The sequence below is a fragment of the Elephas maximus genome, chromosome 17, assembly GCF_024166365.1.
Source record: "Elephas maximus indicus isolate mEleMax1 chromosome 17, mEleMax1 primary haplotype, whole genome shotgun sequence".
NCBI classification, from domain to species: domain Eukaryota; kingdom Metazoa; phylum Chordata; class Mammalia; order Proboscidea; family Elephantidae; genus Elephas; species Elephas maximus.
In genome coordinates this window covers 62,025,884-62,048,582 of record NC_064835.1, presented here as the reverse complement: position 1 = coordinate 62,048,582, position 22,699 = coordinate 62,025,884, and the positions used below count along the sequence as shown (strand labels likewise).

At 41.6% G+C, this 22,699-nt stretch overlaps 1 protein-coding gene across 3 annotated transcripts in view; it reads left to right on the top strand.

Moving 5' to 3' along the window:
* STAMBP (STAM binding protein) overlaps positions 1–21,009 on the top strand; it is a 36,116-nt gene extending 15,107 nt beyond the window's left edge. For all 3 annotated transcript variants that reach the window (XM_049856846.1, XM_049856845.1, XM_049856844.1), the window contains 6 exons: positions 104–470; positions 4,710–4,834; positions 6,647–6,784; positions 10,718–10,830; positions 11,795–11,894; positions 13,663–21,009. In XM_049856846.1, the coding sequence (XP_049712803.1) occupies positions 104–470; positions 4,710–4,834; positions 6,647–6,784; positions 10,718–10,830; positions 11,795–11,894; positions 13,663–13,719 (900 nt within the window). In that variant the 3' untranslated portion in view covers positions 13,720–21,009. The remainder of the gene's footprint in view (positions 1–103; positions 471–4,709; positions 4,835–6,646; positions 6,785–10,717; positions 10,831–11,794; positions 11,895–13,662) is intronic.
* The last annotated feature ends 1,690 nt before the right edge of the window (positions 21,010–22,699 follow it).

The window sequence follows — 22,699 nt, the reverse complement described above, 5'->3', positions numbered from 1 at the left end:
ATCAGGCCAGAGCAGAAATACACTTTGGAAATCTCCCTGCTGAAAGCCTTGTTCTCCTGAGGTGTTAAGTCAGCGTTAGCCTAAATCTTTTCTTTCTTTGTAGAAGAAGGAAGCGGAGGAGTTTGCCCGGAGCATGGCCATCAAGCAAGAGCTCGAAAGGGAAAAGCAGAGGATAGCACTCCAGAAGCAGCAACAATTGGAACAGGAACAATTCCATGCCTTTGAGGAGATGATCCGGAACCAGGAGCTAGAAAAAGAACGACTGAAAATTGTACAGGAGTTTGGGAAGGTGGACCCTGGCCTAGGTGGCCCATTGTTGCCTGGCTTAGAAACCCCTTCCTTAGATGTGTTCCCCACCACACCTGCCTCATCCACACAGCCTTCAGACTGTAGTACAAATGTAAGGCTGGCTAAGCCACCTGTGGTAGACAGGTCCTTGAAACCTGGAACGCTGAGCAACTCAGAAAGTAGTAAGTCCATTTGTTGGTGTCCTGGTCCATCTCAGTTACAGCCAAACAGAGTATCATCCTGGGGGATTCAGCCTAAGATTACCTCCTTGATTCCATTTATTAGACCCTGGGGGCAGAAACCCATTTGATAGGTATTGCCGTAATGTGTCCTATCACACTGGCTATATTATAATACAGAGCCAGTAGGAAAAGTGGCCTTTGCTTAAGCCGTATAATTTAGGTGGAGTAAGATCGATTTTCTGAAAAGTTAATAGCTCCTTGAGAATCAGACCGCAGCTTTTAAGGGTTATATGGAGGTTTGAAATGCTCAGTAAATTGGAGACCACCGTTAGTCTTCTCAAGGAAAATTTGAAATGTGTAGTACCACTTTGTAATTCAGTCTTTGACTTTTAAAAATTAAAAAAGGGCTACTGAATTGTTCTTGCCCTGAAAGCATTCCTGGTCATTAAGGAATTTAGTCAAGGTAAATACTGTATGTAGTCAGTGATGATGAATCAGCCTAGCCATCAAAACTATTGCAGTCTTTCCTCCTCTCACCAGTGATTGGTTATCTGAGAAAATAGCATTAGGGCGAATGATGAGTATACCTTGATCATTGGAATAGATTTTTGGGATGTAAGAATCTACTTTGAAGTGATCATTTGAGGAGGTCAGCTTTGCTGAAGATCCATGTAAAAGTACAATGTGAAAATGGTAAGGAGGGCTGGACTCTGATGCCTGTCCTGTAAGGCTTTTCCTCATTTACTCGGAGGCCTTTCTCCTCTTGCTGTTTCTTCACGCACATGCTCTGCCCTGGTCAAATTGGACTATTGTGTTCCCAGAGCATTTCCTGGAATATCTTCCAAGGAAGTTTGTTGACATTTTGCCCTCTACTAGAATCTCCTTTCTCTGTTTCTGCTTTGCCTGCTTTTTTTGAAGTTTTTCTAGGTCCCCCTCCCTTCAATCAGATTGATTCTGTTCTTAACTCCCAGAGTGTTTTGTATCTCTGATGCCATTCAGCACATTCACCTGTAGTGTAGTCATTTGTCTGTAGCCAGATTTTCACTTTTTGTGGGTTATGTCTTGAGTCGTATTAATATTTGTGTTCCCTGCAGGCTGAGCACAGTGTCTGCTTGGTATGCTCTCAGTAAATGATTGTTGAGTTGACAGGAAGGGACTGGGTCAAACCTTAATTCAGAGTCCTCAGACAGCATTCAGCCTACCATGTGACTATGTGTCTTTTGGTCTGACTTTGTTACCACTCCAGGAATTCAGATCTTGCGGTTGAATATGCAGGAGCAGAACATAACTTGTCACTTTTTTTTTTAATTGTACATTAGATGAAGATTTACAGAACAAACTAGTTTCTCATGAAACGATTAATACACATATTGTTTTGTGACATTAGTTTCCAACCCCACGACATGTCAACACACTTCCCTTCTCGACCTTGGGTTCCCCGTTACTGGCTTTCCTTCCCCTCCTGCCTTCTCATCCTTGCCCCGGTGCTGGTGTGCCCATTTAGTCTCGTTTTGCATTATGGGCCTGTCTAATCCTTGGCTGAGGGATGAACCTCAGGAGTGACTTCAGTATTGAGCTATAAGGGTGTCCAGATGCCATATTCTCGGGGTTTCTCCAGTCTCTGTCAGGCCAGTAAGTCTGGTCTTCTTTTTTTATGAGTTAGAATTTTGTTCCACGTTTGTCCCCAGCTCTGTCTGGTGTCCTCTATTGTGATCCCTGTCAGAGCAGTCAGTGGTGATAGCAGGCACCATCTGTTTGTGCTGGACTCAGTCTGGTGGAGGCTGTGGTAAGTATGGTCCATTAGTTATTTGGACTAATCTTTCCCTTCTGTCTTTGGTTTTCTTTATTCTCTCTTGCTCCAGACAGGGTGAGATCAGTGAAGTATCTTAGATGGGCACTCACAAGCTTTGAAGACCCCAGATGGTATTCACCAAAGTAGAATGTAGAACATTTTCTTTATAAACCATTATGCCAGTTGAGCTAGATGTTCCCCAAGTCTGGGGTCCCCATAGCCCTCAGCCCATTAATTTGGTCCCTCAGGGAGTTTGGATGTGTCTATGGAGTTCCCAGGACTTTGCCTTGGACAAGTTGTGCTGGCTTCCCCAGTATTGTGTACTGTCTTACCCTTCACCAAAGCTACCACTTAACTATTACCTATTTAGTGTTTTTCCCTTCCTCATAACCACCAAAGATTGTTTCTTTTTGTGTGTAAACCTTTTCATGAATTTTTATAGTAGTGGTCTCATACAATATTTAAATTTCCATGATTGACTTATTTCACTCAGCATAATGTCCTCTAGCTTCATTCATGTTGTGAGATGCTTTGTAGATTCATTATTGTTCTCTATCGTTGTGTAGTATTCCATTGTGTGTATGTAGCATAGTTAGTTCATCCTTTCATCTGTTGATGGCATTTAGGTTGTTTCCATCTTTTTGCTATTGTGAACAACACTGCAGTGAACATGGGTGTGTATATGTCTATTTGTGTGACGGCTCTTATTTCTCTAGGGTATATTTCTAGGAGTGGGATTGCTAGATCATATAGTATTTCTATTTCTAGCTTTTTAAGGAAGTGCCGTATGGTTTTCCAAAATGGTTGTACCATTTTGCATTCCCACCCACAATGCATAAGAGTTCCAGTCTCCGTGGAGCCTCTCTAACATTTGTTATTTTTTGTTTTTTTGACTCATGGCAGTAGTATCAAGATGAGTTGGTATGTCATCGTGGTTTTGATTTTCATTGCTCTGATGGCTAGTGATCTCTAGCATTTCCTCACATATCTGTTAGCGACTTGAATATCTTCTTTGGTGAAGTGTCTGTTCATATCCTTTGCCCATTTTTAAATTTGGTTATTTGTCTTTTTGTTGTAGAAGTGTTGCATTCTCCCATAGATATTAAAGATTAGACCTTTGTTGGACTTGTCATAGCCAATTTTTTTTCCCAGTCTGTAGGTTCTCCTTTTACTCTTTTGGTGAAGAAGTTTTTGATGAGTACAAGTCTTTCATTTTTAGAAGATCCCAGTTATCTAGCTTATCTTCTGGTGTTTGTGTATTGTTATTGTTTGTATCCTATTTATGCCGTGTGTTAGGGCCTCTAGCATTGACCCTATTTTTTCTTCTATGATCTTCATAGTTTTGGGTTTTATATTTAGGTCTTTGATCCATTTTGAATTAGTTTTTGGGTATGGTGTGAGGTATGGGTCCTGTTTCATTTTTTTGCAGATGAACATCCAGTTTTGCCAGTACTATTTGTTAAAAAGACTCTCTCTTCCCCATTTGATGGCCTTTGGGCCTTTGTCGAAGATCAGGTGACTGTAGGTGGATGGATTTATATCTGGGTTCTCAATTCTGTTCCATTGGTCAATGTATCTGTCATTGTGCCAGTACCAGGCTGTTTTGACTGTTGTAGCTGTATAGTAGGTTCTGAGGTCAGGTAGTATGAGTCCTCCTGCTTTATTCTTCTTCAATAGTGCTTATTTATCTGGGGCCTCTTTCCTTTCCATATAGAGTTAATGATTAGTTTTTCCATACTTTTTTTTTTTTTAAACACAAAAATGTGACTGTGAAAGACACTCCCTCTCTCAGAGTTTACCCTGCCTGCTCTCAGAGCTTCTCCATGGTGTTCAGGGACTAGGACCCATTCTTGGAATTCTGAGACAGGTTTTATGAGCTGCTTTGTCCATTCGTGCCCATTTTTTTAGACCAGACTATTTTTATGGTTATTTTGTTTTCTTGGCATTTCAACTTTCTTCTAAATGACTAAGTTAAGAAGTAAGTAATTACCTGAATTATTTTCGATTATCAGTAGTATATCCTGGTGTATTTCTTTGAAAGTCATACTCTGTAGTATTCTTACCTAAGATAAAAGAGAAATTTAAAATTAAAATTTAGTTGAAAGGGGAGGTTATTTTTTTTAGTCCTCTGTATTAGAGCCTGACAGGGAGCTCCTGAATATCTTAGGAACTTTTTTTAAAAGTAGTATTAGTTTACCTTGTCTTAACCGGGATGATTAAACCCTGCTCTTTCCTTTGCTTGAAGTAATGGACTCCCAATGGCTGTGGTCAGAGGTTGGAGAAAAGATTACAACCCTGTTTTCTTGTGCCATTAGGCCAGGTCCCCACTCACTGCCTGAAGTCAGGGGGCTTGGCGTTTTGGCGTTGCTCTCCCAGGGCTGCCAGCTCTGAGGTTCGCTGGGAGGCTCAGCCATGTAGTCTCAGACTTTCCCCCTTCTCTGTTACAGTTCCTACAATCGATGGGCTGCGCCACGTGGTGGTGCCTGGGAGGCTGTGCCCACAGTTTCTCCAGTTAGCCAGTGCCAACACTGCCCGGGGAGTAGAGACATGCGGAATTCTCTGTGGAAAACTGGTAAAAAACAAACCTTTCTGAGCTGAGACTGTTTCTTCCGCCTTGGCCTCCTCTGACCCTCAGGGAAGATAACCAGGGTCTGGTGCTCTCTGCCCTGATGCCCCTGCTCGTTGTACCATAGACTGCCTAATGCGGTGTCACTCTGAATTTGGTGGCCCTGCATTTGAGTGGTTTTCAGATTTCCTTGAATTGAACTGATGATTCTAATGCTAGTAGTAAGGAAACCCTAACTCTAGACTTGGTGGGCAGATTCCGTGAATACCTACAGATAGCTTTTGGAGCACCCACTATATGGTGGTGGTGGTGGTTGTAGCAGGACCTGGGAATCACTTTGAGAGATGGGAGGAATACAGCAAAAAGTGAACGGCCTGATGAGTTGTAAATACAGTATAAGCATTAGGCATTGTGAAGAAAGAGTGGTCTGATTTGAGGCACTTAAGGAGCCCTGGTTGTGCAGTGGTTAAGCGTTTGGCTGCTAACCAAAAGGTCAGCAGTTAAAACCCAACAGGTGCTCCAAGGGAAAAAGATGTGGCAGTCTGCTTCTGTAGATTGTTGTTGTTGTCAGGTGCCGTTTAATCAGTTTTAGCTCATAGTGACCCTGTGTAGGATAGAACGAAATACTGCCCAGTCCTGCGCCATCCTCACAATCATTGCTATGCTTGAGCCTATCATTTTAGCCACTTTGTCAGTCCATCTCGTTGAGGGTCTTCCTCTCTTTCGCTGACCCTCTCCTTTATTTACCAAGCGTGATATTCTTCTCCAGGGACTGGTCCCTCCTGATAACATGCCCAAAGTATGTGAGACGAAGTCTCACTATCCTTGCTTCTAAGGAGCATTCTGGCTATACTTCTTCCAAGACAGATACGTTCCTTCTTCTGGGAGTCCATGGTATATTAAATATTCTTCATCAGCACCATAATTCAAAGGTGTCAGTTCTTCTTCGGTCCTCCTTATTCGTTGTCCAGCTTGTACATGCATATGAAATGATTGGAAATACCGTGGCTTGAGTCAGGTGCACCTTAGTCCTCAAAGTGATGTTTTTGCTTTTTAACACTTTAAAGAGGTATTTTGCAGCAGATTTCCCCAATGCAATCCGTTGTTTGATTTCTTAACTTCTGCCTCCATGCACTTTGATTGTGGATCCAAGTAAACTGAAGTCCTTGACAACTTCAGTCTTTTCACCGTTTATCATGATGTTGCTTATTGGTCCGATTGTGAGGATGTTTGCTTTCTTTATGTTGAGGTGTAATCCGTACTGAAGCATCTGAAACCCTATGGGGCAGTTCTACCCTGTCCTGTAGGGTTGCTATGAGCCAAAATTGACTTAACAGCAATGAGTTTGGTTTTGGTAAAGAGCCCATTACTAACTGCTGAATGAATAAGTGAGTGAGGTGGGATAGACTTAAACTGAGCCTTGAAGGATGAGAAGGGCTTAGGGAAACAGTATGAGAGGGAAACTACCTTACACATGAGGAAAGGAAGAAGATTGGTACAATACCTGCAGCTTCAGAAGAACTCTGAGTAGACCCATTTGTAAATTCTGAGTAGACATAGCAGTAAACTCCCATGAAGCAGTGGTGTTTAACCTAGGCTGTGCATCAGATGGAGTTCTGGGTAGGTCTCAGCATTGGACTCTTCACAGCACACCCCAGGTACTGCTTATGAGTGGGGGCTCAGGGAGCACTAAGAAGGAGCCTCATGCTGGATGGAGAAGGACCTTCTCTGGTATAGATATTTAGCTTCCATTGTTATGACATGGTCGGGTTGCGTAAGTGCCATGGAATTGTGATGAGCCGTTTTCTCCTTTGGCAGATGAGGAATGAATTTACCATAACCCATGTTCTCATCCCCAAGCAAAGTGCTGGGTCTGATTATTGCAACACAGAGAACGAAGAAGAACTCTTCCTCATACAGGACCAGCAGGGTCTCATCACACTGGGCTGGATTCACGTAAGCAATTCTGAGCTCTCTGAGGGTTAGTCTGCTGTTCTGTCACAATGTTGTAAATACATGATTTTTCCTTTGAGCAAAGTAAATTACATCCAGATTATTTTTCCCACTTTGGAGGCAGTCCCTAGCATACTTGACTGCTTGCACTCCAGGGATGATTTCTGGGAACTACATAGGGGTTTTTTTTTTTTTTTTTTAATTAATCTAGTTCTTCTAAAGTCCCAGTTTCCCTGGGAGTGTGAATGGTGATGGAACATTGGCCCAGAATGTACGTGAACATTGACGATATAGGCTGTGCCTCCTTTATTCAAATGATGTTAATAAAAGGCATATAAGTAAAAGTATTTTAGATAAATCAAGGAAGGTAATTTAGATGCTTGCAGTTGGTCATTCTCACAGTAGCATATACCTTTATCCAAAGCAGAAGGGCCATAGCGGATATGATTTATAAGTCCACATATCTTATGCAGTCCTAGATGATGCTCGGGTGATATACAATTCCTCCTCTAAAGGTTATTTCTTAATTTTCCGTTCTGTTCCTTTTCAACCTCTAACTCTCACAGGCCAAGTTGCTGTTTATGTTGTATGCCAGAGTTACATACAAACAAGTTAGACTTTGTTTATGGGTTTGAGAAGAAGATTACAAATATTTGTAGGTCATAATTTGGAAAATACTGACCTGTGAGACAGTTGCATGTGCCTTCTGTCCTTTCTTCAAGACAGAGATAGCCTAATTCCATAAATATTTACTAAGTTGTCTACTATTGTTTATCTCCCATTGTAGTAGATGGGAGATAGAAAACTTGTTTCTTTTCTGCTAAGAACCCAGAAAACCCAGTGCTGTCGATTTTCTGCTGGGGGATACAGATTTGAGTAAGATAAGATTTTAGTTAAATACAGGATAGGATGTTAGATACGTAGACAACTAATAACTCGTAACGTGAGGCAGAATGTGCCAAGTGCCTCAAGAGGTGCAAAAAAAAGTACTGTGGAATTCAGAAAAGGGAGGGATCATACCTGGTTTTTAGGGAATTCTAGAAATGTTCTATGAAAGAAGTGATCACTTAGATAGGCCTTAAAAGGAAGGTACGGTTTTGACAAGTAGAGATGGAACAAGAGAGAATTCTCTGTGGAGGGGACAGCACAGGGAATAGGCAGGCTATGTTTCTAGAACCTTGAGTGGCCCAGTTTGCTGGGGTTTATGGTTTGCGTGAGGAAATGGTGATAGGAGGCACGTTTTAACACAACACATTGAAGCTGTGCCGTGGAGGGTCTTGAATGGATAGGCAGAAGGTTCTGATTTTTACTTAAGTGGGGCACCCTTGAAGGTTTTTGAGCAGAGCAATGATACGATCAAACCCATACTTTAGAAAATTAAACATAAAGGCAGTTTTAAGATAGATTGGGACAGGGAGATGATTTTAAGAGTTCAGTGTGGTGACAAAATCTAATAATAGTAAGAGCTGGGGTGGTGACAGTACTTTTGGGAAGGAGGAGGTACATTTAAGAGTGATTTCAGAGGAGATGGGGAATGAGTAAGGGAGGAGTCAGTGCTGAGTCAGAGATTACAGGCTGGCTCATGGGGGTGGCAGTAATCATCCCATAACCAGAAATAGAGAATCCAAGAAGAGGACTTACTTTAGAAAAGGAGCCTTGGTGTGTTCAGTTCTGAGCATGTTGAATTTAAGGTACTGGTAAAATATCAGATTAGTAGAGGTAGTTATCAGGCAGTTGGAAATGTGAGGCTATAACTTGGGAGCAAGGTCAAGGCAAGAGAGAGAGATCTGGGAGTTGGCTGCACAGAGCTGACCTTGGGAGCCTTGGGAGGGGGTAGGAGTGGAGAGCAAGAAGAGATTCACAGGCAACTTGGGGAATAGGCCGCATAAGGGAGCACAGAGTGAAGTCAGCATTGAAGCAAGAGGTGTAAGAGAACAGTGAGGGCAGGGTTAAGGCACAGAAGCCAAAGGAGGAAAAAGGTTTTAAGAAGGAATTTCACCATCTAAAATGCATGAATTGGTCCCAACCCACCTGGAGCAAAGAAGAATGAAGAACACTAAAGACACAAGGAAAATATGAGCCCAAGAGACAGAAAAAAAAAAAAGGGCCACATAAACCAGAGACTCCATCAGCCTTAGACCAGAAGAACTAGATGGTGCCTGGCTAACAGCAATGACTGCCCTGACAGGGAACACAACAGAGAATCCCTGATGGAATAGGAGAAGAGTGGGGTGCAGAATTCAAATTCTAGTAAAAAGACAAGACTTAATGGTCTGACTGAGATCGGAGGGACCCCAGAAGACATGGCCCCTAGACTCTCTGTTAGCCCAAAACCAAAACCATTCCCGAAGCCAACTCTTCAGATGAAGATTAGACTGGACTATAAGACATAACATGGTACTGGTGAGGAGTGTGCATTTTGGCTCAAGTACACACATGAGGCTAAGTGGGCAGCTCCTGTTCGGAGGCGAGATGAATAGGCAGAGGGGGACAGGAGCTGGTTGAATGGATGTGGGAAATACAGGGTGGAGAGGAGGAAGGTGCTGTCACATTACAGGGATAGCAACTAGGGTCACATAACTATGTGTGTATAAGTTTTTGTAAGAGAAACTGATGTGAATTGTAAGCTTTCAGTTAAATTACAGTAAAAAAAAGTTTTTTTAAAAGGGGAAGAAAAAAAAAGGAGGTATGTCAGGATGTTTCCCATGTCACCTGCAGCAGAGAGCTCCAGAATGATGAAGACTTAGATCACCCGGTTGGATTTGGTGAGGTCATTGATGACCTCAGTTTGGTGGGTTTTAAGCAATGGCGGGACTAGACACCAGATTCTAAGGGTTCAAGAGATATTGAGGTCTTGAGATTGTGGCATGAGTGAAATGTATACTTTTTTCGAGGAGCTTAGCTAAAGGAGAAAGACGATGAGATGGGGGGGTTTAAGGAATAGCGGATCAAGAGCATGTTTGCTAGATTAATGACTTAGTGTACAAAGGCTTAAACGTGTTTTGTTTTGATTCTTCTTTTCAAAACCTTTTTATTCTGAAATATAACACTTACATTAAAGTGCATTAACTCAATGTATACCTTAATGAATCATTAAGCAAACATCTATGCGTATACACTACCTAGGTCAAGAAATAGAACCTGACCAGAAGCATATCCCTCACCCCCAGGCCCTCCCTCCTAGACACACTCCCTCCCCTATAAAGTTAATCCTGCTCCTGACTTTTAAGGTGGTCCCTTTCTTGCTTTGCTAAAGTTTTACCCCCTAAGTGTATAACCCTAAACACTATAGTTTTGCCTGGTTTTAAACTTTATATAAATGGGGCTATATAATATATATTATTTTCTGTCTTGTTTCTTTTGCACAACATTTTTAATGTTTATCCATGTTGTATATAGTTGTTTGAACATGTTTCTATGCCAGGGGAGCTAGTGGAGATAAAGAGGAACAAGGTAACATGGAGACAAGAAAGCATTAAATCAAAAGTACAAAATATACGGGTCGTCTTTATAGGTGGGAGAAACTCATCCCTCCAAGACAGGATCAAGGGAAGAGAGATGAAGAGATAGAGATTTTTGAGATGATATTTCGAGAAGTTAAGAGAACTCATTTTAGATGATCTTGATTTCATAAGGTTGGAGTCTAGATCTGCCGCCAAGCAGGAGGGAGACAGGTAGGTTTAGGAACTAGAGGGATCATCCTTCTGATCAGTGGGAAACTACGAGTCCCTTCACATACTTGTTCAAGATGCCGGAGAGGAAGTTCATTACTGATTATGAGCTTCTGACATACCCTTCATGACTGCAAATGGCTTTGTGCTTGAAAAGGAGATTATGGTCAGGTTTTGAGAGGTATATGGCTCTCCCTTACTTTATGGACTGTGCTTGGCTGTGTATTCATCACTGAGGGTTCTCTGACTTTGTTTCTCTTCTCAGACTCATCCCACACAGACTGCCTTTCTCTCCAGTGTTGATCTACACACCCACTGCTCCTACCAGATGATGCTGCCAGAGTCCATAGCCATTGTTTGCTCCCCCAAGTTCCAGGAGTGAGTACGGGGACCCAGGCTGGGTGTTATAAGGAGGTAGTGGGGAAAGCATAGGAAAGGCCACTACTCTTGAATTAACAGGGCCCTTCCCTCTTTGTCCTCCAGAAAGGATATAGGTTGTGGTATTAATTTGCTGTTCTGATAAGTCCGTATCCTGATAAACCTACTATGCTTGCTTAAAAAGATACTCAAGCAACAACTTACATTGCACTTTTCTAAGAAAAGTCCACAAGAAATTTGCAAAGCTTGACTTGAAGTGATAGGAATTTCAAGAGAATGATGTCAGGTTAGAGAATTTCAAAATCAAACAGATTGTCTCAGAGTGTTACTTCTTTTTCATTCCAAATCCTGTCATTTACTATGAATTCTCCCAGCAGAACAAGAGTGAGGGCAGTGATGAATCATTCTCAAACTATGATTGGTTCACCGGAGAAGAGACCTATGAGCCAACATCCTGTATCTATTAGGCAATCACTTCCCATTTTATAAAAGTTTTATTGATGATTTAAAAAAAACAAAAAAAAAAAAACCCCATTGCTGTGGAGTTGATACCAACTCATAGTGACCCTACAGGACAGAGTAGAGCTGCTCAATAGGGTTTCCAAGGAGCGGCTGGTGGATTCAAACTGTTGACCTTCTGGTTAGCAGCCGAGCTCCTGACCACTAAGATCCTGTATTTCAATGATGGGTTATGGCTGCCCTTCAGATAGTAAGTTAGCTTTGCTTTACTCCATGCTGGCCAGACCTCTTCCATATTATCCATTTTGAGTTCCGAAAAAAGTGACCAATATGGAAAAAAGGTCTCAGAACTTTGAAGCTGTCTCAAAATGAGCTCTGCATTGTAGACCAGAACCAGTTTCCTGGTGTGTGTGTCTGTGTCTGTGTGTCTGTGTCTGTGTCTGTGTGTGTGTTAGGGATAGGGGGACACCTTTGCTTGACCTGAGCCTGCATTTTCTTATTTCAGAACTGGATTCTTCAAACTCACAGACCATGGACTAGAGGAAATTTCTTCCTGTCGCCAGAAAGGATTTCATCCACACAGCAAGGACCCACCTCTGTTCTGTGTAAGTACCGCATGGAGGGAGTTGGAGCTGTTTCTAGCGGGGAGGACAGTCAGACCTGATGAGGTGCGTCATCCTCTGACCTGCAGAGGAGATCAGCCCTTATCACTTATCTTTTCACTTGTTGGGTTATTGAGAGAATTAATGTGCGGAAAGTACCTAGCTCACTCCCTGGCTTACAAAATGTTTGTTTCTTCATCAGCATCAGTTGCTAAGTATGCACTTCAATAAGAGGTTTGAATGCAGAGGGAAAAGCTACTAAAAGATAGGTAAAACGCAGCCGTGAGGAGGAATGACGTATATGCTCCCGTGTGGATGAACCGTGACAACATCATGTTAAGTGAAAAGAAGCCAGACACGAGAGCTTACATATTGTATGTCCTCATTTATAAGAAGTATCTGGAATAGGCTAATCCATAAAAACAGAAAGCAGACTAGTGGTTGCCAGGGGCTAGGGAAGGGGCGGATGGGGAGTGATGTATAATGGGCACAGGATTTCCTTTTGGAGATGATGACAGTGTTTTGGAACTAGATAGAGGGGGTGGTTGCACGACATTGTGAATGGACTAAATGCCACTGAATTGCACGCTTTAAAATGATTAACTTTATGTTATATGAATTTTACCTCAATAATAAAAACAGGTAAAGCATATTTGATGCTAGAATTTTGCTTAGATAAAAGGAATTCTGTGACCTTTGTAGGAAGTTGTTTTTTATGTGAGTTGTGTTCTGTGAATGAAAGGTTTTATTGATGGTAGGACCCTGTGTTTCAGTAATGTGTAATGACAGCCTTTCACCTCTAATGAGCTAGATCTGCTTTGCTCCATACTGTTCAGTCCTCTCCATATTACCCATCTGAGTTCAGAAAAAAGTGACCACTATGGAAAAGGGCCTCAGAACCTTGTCACATAACAGGAGTTGGGGATATTTAGGAGAAAAATCCTCTCGAGGGACATGAAAGCTGACTTCAGGTTTTAGAAGAGTTGTGCAAAAAAGGTATTGATGTAATTCGTGATCCCAAGGACTAAAACTAAGACCTGGTAGAATGACAGTGTCCACGTCAGTATGAGGTAGAACTTTCTGACAGATCTGTTTAAAAAAATAGTTTGGTCTGCTTTGGGATGTAATAAAATTCTAAGTACTAGGATGCTGAAATAGAAGCTGTACAATCAGGAAAAAAGTCTGGGACGCCAGTGCCCAGGTTTTCATTCATAAAGACTCCTATGTATGCTGAAAGTTAGCATGCCCCATGTGAGGGTAAGCCAACCAAAACTTGTTGCCATCGAGTCAATTCTGACTCATAGCAACTCAACAGGACAGAATGGAATTGCCCATAGGGTTTACAAGGAGCAGCTGGTGGATTTGAACTGCTGACCTTTTTGGTTAGCAGCTGTAGCTCTTAACCACTACATCAGCAGGGCTCCCATTTGAGATGAGGTATATTTTATTATCTGTTGATGTAATGACCAAAACACCACCATGAATTTAGCAGTTCTTTTAAATAAATGTATACTTTACAAATGATTGTAGAATATACATGCATTTGACAATGACCAAATATATGGGCAGACATTGATTCAGCTATGGGTGGGAGCTGGTGGGAGTGTGTATTTCCAGTCCCCTTTCAGTAACTTTGTGGCCTCTCTGGATTCTGGCTTCCAGACTGGGTCCCATTGGTCTAGAATGAGCATTTTAAATAAGGAGTTTTAAAAAATGACTTCTTGGGATTTTTTCACGGGCTTCACCTTTCTTCCTTTTTCCCCTGTCACAGAGCTGCAGCCACGTGACGGTTGTGGACAGAGCAGTGACCATCACAGACCTTCGATGAGATTTTGACCCAAACAACTTGCAAAGACTCTAACACTATATCAGTGTACTGTACCCCCTTAATTTAAAATTTCTGGGAAACTTTGGGAGCTGTCTTAGACAGGAAAGAAGAGTGGGCATCACCTGGGAGAACTGATTTTCTATTCTGATTTGAAAAGAAATCATTGAATATATTTTTTAGGCAAATCTGGGGAAAAAAGCATGAATTGTGTTAAAACAGCTTTTAAGTCTGCCTGTAACTCGAATTTCAGAAACTATGAAAAGTTGAAAGAATGGTATAATGAGTACTCATCTACCCTTTATTCTAGAGTCACCAATTGCTAACATTTTTCCTCTCAGCTATCCTGATTCCTCTGCCAGATCGTTCATTGTTTACCTTTGGACTAAATAAGGGCATCTATGCAGAAATTTGGAAGCCTTTGGGTTTCCCTGTGGTTTATGGCAATATTAGCGGAGCTCATTACGAGGGTCAGGGAGATTGAGAGCTCTGACCAGATGGTGAGGCTGGCAAACCCTGAAGAATTATTTTGTCAAGAAGTATTGTTATTTAACATTCAGGATGTTTTTCCTCTACAATAAAATAACAATTAACTTATTTTCGTGTGTGTGCTCTAAAGTGATCAGTTGGATCAAGCATTGAATAAACAGGTTAAATACAAGGTCTGGCTGTTTTAGGGAAGGCGAGGGAGAAATGGGAAATTTGAGCTCTGCTAACATTGAAGGTGTGGCCCAGTTCTCTTTTAATTATTCAATGTTTTTTCTCTGCCTGTTGCCATCTTCCAGTGGTGTGAAGTCATCTCTGTTCTCTTGGTGCTGTCTCAAGTGGGTCATCCCATTCACTTCCTTAAGCTGTAAAAGCATTCAGCTCAGGATAATGTAGCTTTTATTTGGAGTGCCAAGTTACACTTCAGATTAACTGAGTGCATTCCCTAGTCACCCTACTTCATTTTGTCTTGTTGGCTTTTCCTTTCTGACATAGGCATCTCCTAGCAAGGTGTTTGAAGCTATAATTGAGGCTGTATTTTTCTTTGTATGAGCTGAGCCTAGAAATAATGGTGGTGTGTGTGACCCCTCCGGTGAAGGCGAAAGAATAAATACATTGAGTAGGAGAAGAGTGAAGCTTTCCTACTATATCAGAAATCTGTGGGGGGAAAAATCTGTGAATGCAGAAAGTTTTGCTTCATTTTGTGTCCTGAATCTGTTTGGTCTTTATTACTTAAGTTAATGGTCCTTGAACTTAACCCCCTAAAAATCCACCCCTCTATATTCTTTTTCTTCTCTTGGGTTCTTAACTCCCAACCTTTCAAAATTCTTTCTTCTGCAATTATTGTTGTAGCTTGAGATATGGGCCCACATGGGTAGGGGCACAGGGGAAGAACGCCTCCCCAGTCACTTCCTGATTTTCCCTGCTGTTGCCCCAGAGTCAGCCAGACTGTTCCATCCACTTTACCCCAAATGGTCCTGAAATTGTCCTATCCTGTACTTTCCAGGAAATCCATTCCGTTCTTCCCATTCCCAAGGCCACCACTTAGTTGAGGACTTTATTCCTTGGACTATTACAGTAACCTTTTACCAGGTCCCTTTGTTGCCAATCTTTCTTCACTCCAGTCTGTTCTGTGCAGCACAGTCAGAAGAAGCTTCCCCATGTTATAGCCGTCATCGTGTTTCCTCCTTTCAAAAACCTGCAGTCGATTCCCATAACCTAAAATCTAAATTTAGCCTTTATTCAGAACTATAACATATGGCCACATAAAGTTTTTACCCCTGGCTGCACAAATCATCCCCTGGGGAGCTTTTTAAAAATACTGATGCCCATGCCCTGCCTCCACCAATTAAATCAGACTCTAGGGTGGAGCCCCAGACATGGTTTTGTTTTGTTTTTTGTTCAGATGATTCTCAAGTGCAGCCTGGCTTGCAAACTACTGCACCAGCCATTTATGCCTAAGCGAGCTCTCCTGTCAGTCTCCTGTGTACATCCTAGAGATTCAGCACATGCTTGTTGAACCCACGTGAACAGACTGCATCGTGCCCTGCAACTACATTGATCACTTACTGTTTGCAAACTGCCATATTTTTTTGCTTCTGCTCCTGTGCATAAGAATCTTAGTGGCTAGATGGGTGCAGGAAATCAGCCTTCAGACGTCCGCTTTGCACCTGCTGTGGTGCTAGCCACCGCCCACAGAGGTATTATACACAGGATCGTTTCAGGGTCTCTCTTTTCATCCTACCTCTGTGAGAGCGACGTGGTATTGAGCCAGCCCACAAGGAAGCAGGGATACTGGGTGGTCAGCCAGCGGGAGAGAGAAGGAGCCACAGTTGCAGGGAAAGGACAAAAGGAAAATTGTGAATAAAAGAGAACGAAATCATGAAACCCGAGAATAGGCTTTTATTGAAAAGGTAACAATGACCCAGCTATAGAGATTGACCCCTGGCTCCTGAGTTCCGCAAATACCACACTGCTGGTCCAGCCTGAGCGGAGAGGCAATGTCTGGTTGCATCCCAGCCAGCCTCAGAAGCACTCAACCTTCCAAAGTGCCATGAGCCAGGAGAAGCTGCTTTTCTGGGAAACGGGGCAGGACTGGGTTTTTCCAAATGATTGCTTTCACATGCTCTTAGTTAAATGGGACAAAAGAGGAAGAAACCACTAAAGCCTTTATAACGCTGTCATGGGTACCAGACACCTTAAAAGGCAGCATGGGAGAAGCATTCCTTACTGGGTCTAATGTTGTGGTAGGTGTTTGTTGCTTGAGAGGCAAGGGTTTCAGCTTAAATTTTGGCACTCCAGAATTTAAAATTATTTAAGTGCTTATTCTCTTTGGCTGATGATTGCCTCTTTTTGGATTTCATTTACCCCAGTGAAGGGGGTAAGAGAGATGGAGACCTCTGAGAGCAAAGCTTTAATGAAGTCGAGGCCCCATGAATCCTACAACTTTGGTTTGTTTCAAATGAATTTGGGGAACACAGTTTTAGAACCAGGTAGATATTGTTCCCTAGAAAGTAGTTTAAGTCACCTGTTGGTATTGTGCCCCCCACTCCCTTTTGTTTCAGTATTTTAACCCCACCTGCGTTTAAAGATGCACTTGTCAAAGGGTCTTTGAGGCCTTTGAGCCCAGAGTAGGACTTCTGAGTAAAAGCTTATTTCTTTGTGAGGAGCTTTGCACTGTTCAGATAAGGACCGCTGGAACATTATCTTCTTGAGAAACAAGTCAGTAGAATGAAGGAAGTGCCAGGCTGGACATCTGAAGACTTTGCTTCTAGGTCCAGCCATTCATTCACCAGCATGTCACTTAACTTCCCAAACATCTTTAAAATCTGTAAAATGAGATTTGTCTAATATGCCTAACTCAAATAAGAACAGGGTAAAATCAGTGTGTACACGAGACCTTTGAGAGTTGTGAGATTTAAGGTATTTGTTATTTGTATCTCTTGAAATGTCAGATTGGAGGTGCCATTGCTTCCATCTATTAGGTGGAGACCCTACTCAACTTCCAGCCAGAGGACTCTTCCAGCAGATCCACACTCTTTATTACTGCTTGGGCTTCAGCTCCAAGGCTTTGTCTGGTCTGCCCTGGTATCTGGAGCTGAAAAACAGAATTTCAGGAACCACAGGAACCATTCCAAATTTTTACCCATTTTTAGTAAGATCCTAAAGAGATTACACCATCTCTTTTTCCCTTTGGTTTCACCTCACTGTTGTTTGAACCTTCCACTTTTGTTGTTTCAACTACTTTTTTTTTTAATTGACTTAAAATAATTTTTTTGTATGTGGTGAAATAAGTATGAGAAAACATTTGGTGTTTCAACCATTTTTATGTGTACAATTCAGTGATGTTAATTACATTCACCATGATGTTGTATAACCATCGCCAGCAACTACTTCTTGAGATGAAGGAAGAGGAAGACAATGTTGACCCTTTTTATTGAAGTCTTCACTGCTTAACCCAGGGATCAATTTGTACTTAACCTTAGCCTACTTGGAGTTAGAATCAGGCCCTTAGGCTTATAGGGTGTGTCCAGCAGTGTTCACTGTGCCCATCAGCTCCAGGATCCAGCCTTGTGCCACTGTGTAACCATAGGCTTTTGTGTCCTTTGGTGATCAAATCTGCTTCCTTTAGGGCTTGGCTCAAGTTCCACCTCCGGTGTCTTCTCTCACTGGGTAAGTTCACTCTGAGGGCACCCTTCTTTGAACTCCAATGGCATGTATAGCCTGTTTCACACAATTTGGCATGTAGTTCCCTGCTGTTTTGCAGTGTTTTCTTACCATCTTGTGTGAGTCATGTCTCTGAACTAAGCTCTGTTAGACCATGGACCATATTTGCTTTATAGCTTTGTGTTGAGTGCCTTTCAGTCAGTATAACACTTCCTTACTTTCTTGCTTAGCCCTTTCTTGAAATAGTGTCTTTGGTGTTGAATCACATGTATTACAAATCTAGACAGACCTGTACCAAAGCCTTGAGAACCTTTATTCCCACATTGTGGGAAATCACCTTTAACTGCTTGACTCAGACATCATTTCTTGGGCCTATGCTCCACACCAGTGTCATGTTGTGTTAATTAAAAATCTGAATATCAGGAGGTGCTGGTCAAGAACTCTCAACAAATGGAGTCAGCAGTTGAGTGCTTCTTCCAGTGCCATTGCAGATGGTTGTCCTGCCCAGCAAATACTTTTGTTGTTGTTGTTAGGTGCTGTCAAGTCGTTCTGACTCTTAGTGACCCTATGTACAACAAAACAAAACAACCCGGTCTTGCACCAGCCTCACAGTCATTGCTGTGTTTGAGCCTGTTGTTGTAGCCACTAAGTCAGTCCATCTCATCGAGGGAATTCCTCTTTTTCGCTGACCCTCTACTTTACCACACACGATGTCCTTCTCCAGGGACTGCTCCCTCCTGGTAATATGTCCCAAGTATGTGAGATGAAGTCTCATCATCCTCGCTTCTAAGGAGCTGTACTTCTTCCAAGACAGAATTACTCGTTTTTCTGGCAATTCATGGCATATTCAATATTCTTTGCCAACACCATAAGTCAAAGGCATCAATTCTTCGTCTTCCTTACTCATTGTCTTGCTTTCACATGCAGATGAGGCAATTGAAAATACCATGGTTTGTGTCAGGCACAAATTAGTCCTCAAGGTAACATCTTTGCTTTTGAACACTTTAAAGAGATCTTTTGCAGCATGTTTGCCCAATGCAATACACTGGCTGGTTTCTGACTTCTGCTTCCATGGGTGTTGATTGTAGATCCAAGTAAAATGAAATCCTTGACAAGGTCAATCTTTTCTCCATTTATCATGATGTTATTTATTGGTCCAGTTGTGAGGATTTTTGTCTTCTTTATGTTGAGGTGTAGTCCATACTGAAGGCTGTAGTCTCTGATCTTCATTAGTAAGTGAAACTTGCTTTTGAACGTCAAGTAGCTAAAGCAAACAGAAGAAATGATGAAGTAAAAGAGCTGACCAGAAGATTTCAAAAGGTAGCTCGAGAAGACAAAGTATTATGCATGTACAAAGACCTGGAGTTGGAAAACCAAAAGAGAAGAACATGCTTGGCATTTCTCAAGCTGAAAGAACTTAAGACAGAATTCAAGCCTTCAGTTGCAATATTGAAAGATTCTATGGGCAAAATACTCAACGACTCAGGAAGTATCAAAACAAGATGAAAGGAATGTGCTGTACCAAAAAGAATTGGCCAACATTCAGTCCTTTCAGGAGATAGCATATGATCAAGGACCAATGGTACTGAAGGGAGAAGTCCAGGCTTGATTTTTTTCTTCAGTTCTTTTGGCTTGAGAAATGCTGAGAGTGTTCTTCCTTTTGGTTTCCTAAGTCCAGGTCTTCGCAATGTCATTGTAATACCTTACTTTGTCTTCTCGAGCTGTGCCTTGAAATCTTCTGCACTGAAGACATTGGTGAAAAACAGGGCTCCAGGAATTGACGGACTACCAATTCAGATGTTTCAACAAACAGATAACAACGCTGGAAGCCGAGAAATGTGGAAGACAGCTACTCAGCCAACCAACTAGAAGATATCCATATTTATGCCTATTCCAATGAAAGGTGATCCAACAAAATGAGGAAATTATCAAACAGTATCATTAATATCACATGCAAGTAAAATTTTGCAAAGATTATTCAAAAGCAGTTGCAGCAGTACATCGACAGGAAACTGCCAGAAATTCAAGCCGGATTCATAAGAGGATGTGAAACGAGGAATATCATTGCTGATGTCAGACAGATCCTGGTTGAAAGCACAGAATACCAGAAAGTGTTTAACTCACTAACCACTGTCATGTTTTATTAACTATGCAAAGGCATTTGACCATGTGGACCATAACAAGTTATGGATACCATTGTGAAGAATGGGAATTCCAGAACACTTAATTGTACTCATGAGGAACCTATACATATATCAAGAGGCAGTCTTTCAGACAGAACAAGGGGATACTATGTGGTTTAAAGTCAGGACAGGTATGTCTCAGGGTTGTATCCTTTCACCATATTTATTCAGTCTGTATACTGAGCAAATAATCCAAGAAGCTGGAGTATATGAAGAACATGGCATCAGGATTGGAGGAAGACTCATTAACAACCTGCATTATGCAGATGACACAACCTTGCTTGCTGAAATTAAAGAGGACTTGAAGCACTTACTGATGAAGATCAAAGACTGTAGCCTTCAGTATGGACTACACCTCAATATAAAGAAAACAAAAATCCTCACAACTGGATCGATAACATCATGATAAAGGAGAAAACATTAACCTTGACAAGGATTTCATTTTACTTCGATCCACAATCAACACCTATGGAAGCAGCAGTCAGAAAATTAAAGGATGCATTGCATTGGGCAAATATGCTGCAAAAGACGTCTTTAAAGTGTTGGAAAGTAAGGATGTTACTTTGAGGACTAAGTTGTGCCTGACACAAGTCATGATATTTTCAGTCGCCTCACCTGCATGCGAAAGCTGGACAATGAATAAGGAGGACCAAAGAAAAATTGACGCCTTTAAGTTGTGTTCACGAAGAATATTGAATATGCCATGGACTGCCAAAAGAACGAACAAATCTGTCTTGGAAGAAGTACAGCCAGAATGCTCCTTAGAAGCAAGGATGATGAGACCTCGTCTCAAATACTTTGGACATATTATTAGGAGGGAGCAGTCCCTGAAGAAGGACATCATGCTTGGTAAAATAGAATGTCAGCGAAAAATAGGAAGACCCTCAACAAGATGGATCGACACAGTGGCTGCAACAATGGGCTCAAGCATAGGAATGATTGTGAGGCTGGCACAAGACCGCAGAGTATTTTGTTCTGTTGTACTTTGGAACTGACTAAACGGCACCTAACAACAACGCCAATAAGTGCTTCAAGTCCTCTTTGCTTTCAGCAAGCAAGATTGTGTTATCTGCTTATATCAGATTGTTAATTAGTTTTTCTCCAGTCCTGATATAATATTCTTCTTCATATAGTCCAGCTTCTCAGATAATTTGCTGAACATACAGGTTGAATAAATATGGTGAAAGGATGCAACCCAGGTACACACTTTTCCTGACTTAAACCACGCAGTGTCCCCTTGTTTTATTTGAATGGCTGCCTCTTGGTCTATATACAGATTTCCCAGGAGTACAAGTAAGTGTTCTGGTATTTCCATCCTTTGCAGTGTTATCCATAATTTGTTATGATCCACACAGTCAAATGTATTATGCATAGTCAATAAAACACAGGTAAACGTCTTTCTAGTATTCTCTGCTTTCAGCCAAGATCCATTTGATATCAGCAGTGATATCCCTCCTTCCACATCCTCTTCTGAATCTGGCTTCAATTTCTGGCAGTTCCCTGTCGATGTACTGCTGCACCTGTTTTTGAATAATCTTCAGCAAAATTTTACTTGCATGTGGTATTAATGATATTGTTTGATAATTTACACATTCTGTTGGGTCACCTTTCTTTGGAATAGGCAAAAATATGGATCTCTTCCAGTCAGTAGGGCAGGTAGCTGTCTTCCAAATTTCTTGGCATAGACGAATGAGCACTTGCAGTATTGCATCTGTTTGTTGAAACATTTCAATTGTTATTCCATGAATTCCTGGAGACTTGTTTTTCTCCAAGTCTTACTTGTTTTGCACCTTCAGTGCAGCTTGGACTTCTTTCTCAGTCCCGGCAGTTCTTGATCATACGCTACCCCCTGAAATGATTGGACGTCAACCAGTTCTCTTTGGTACAGTGACTCTCTGTATTCCTTCCATCTTCTTCTGATGCTTTCTGCATCGTTCAGTATTTTGCCCATAGAATCCTTCCGTGTTGCAACTCGAGGCTTGAATTTTTGCTTTAGTTCTTTCAGCTGGAAAAATCCCAAGCATGTTCTTCCCTTTTGGTTTTCTAACTCCAGGTCTTTGCACATTTCATTTTTATACTTTATTTTGTCTTCTCTAGCTTCCCTTTGAAATCTTCTGTCCAGCTCTTTTACTTCATCGTTTTTCTGTTTGCTTTAGCTACTGCACATTCAAGAGCAAGTTTCAGAGTCTGTTCTGATATCTGTTTTGTTCTTTTCTTTCTTTCCTGTCTTTTAAATGACCTTTTGCTTTCTTCATGTCTGATGTCCTTTATGTCATTCCACAGTTCATCTGGTCTTTGGTCATTAGTGTTCAGTGCATCAAATCTGTTCTTGAGATGGTCTCTAAATTCAGGTGGGATATACTCAAAATCATATTTTGGCTTTCATGGACTTATTTTAATTTTCTTCAGCTTTAGCTTGAAATTGCATTTGAACAAGTCATGATCTTTTCCACAGTCAGCCCCTGGCCTTGTTCTGACTGATGATATTGAGCTTCTTCATCATCGCTTCCCACAGATGTAGTTGATTTTATTCCTCCATACTCCAGGAGCAAGGTCCATGTGTATAGTCAGTTTATGTTATTGAAAAAAAAAATTGCACTGGATAAGCCCTTGGTCTTGCAAAATTCTATCGTGTGATCTCTGGCGTT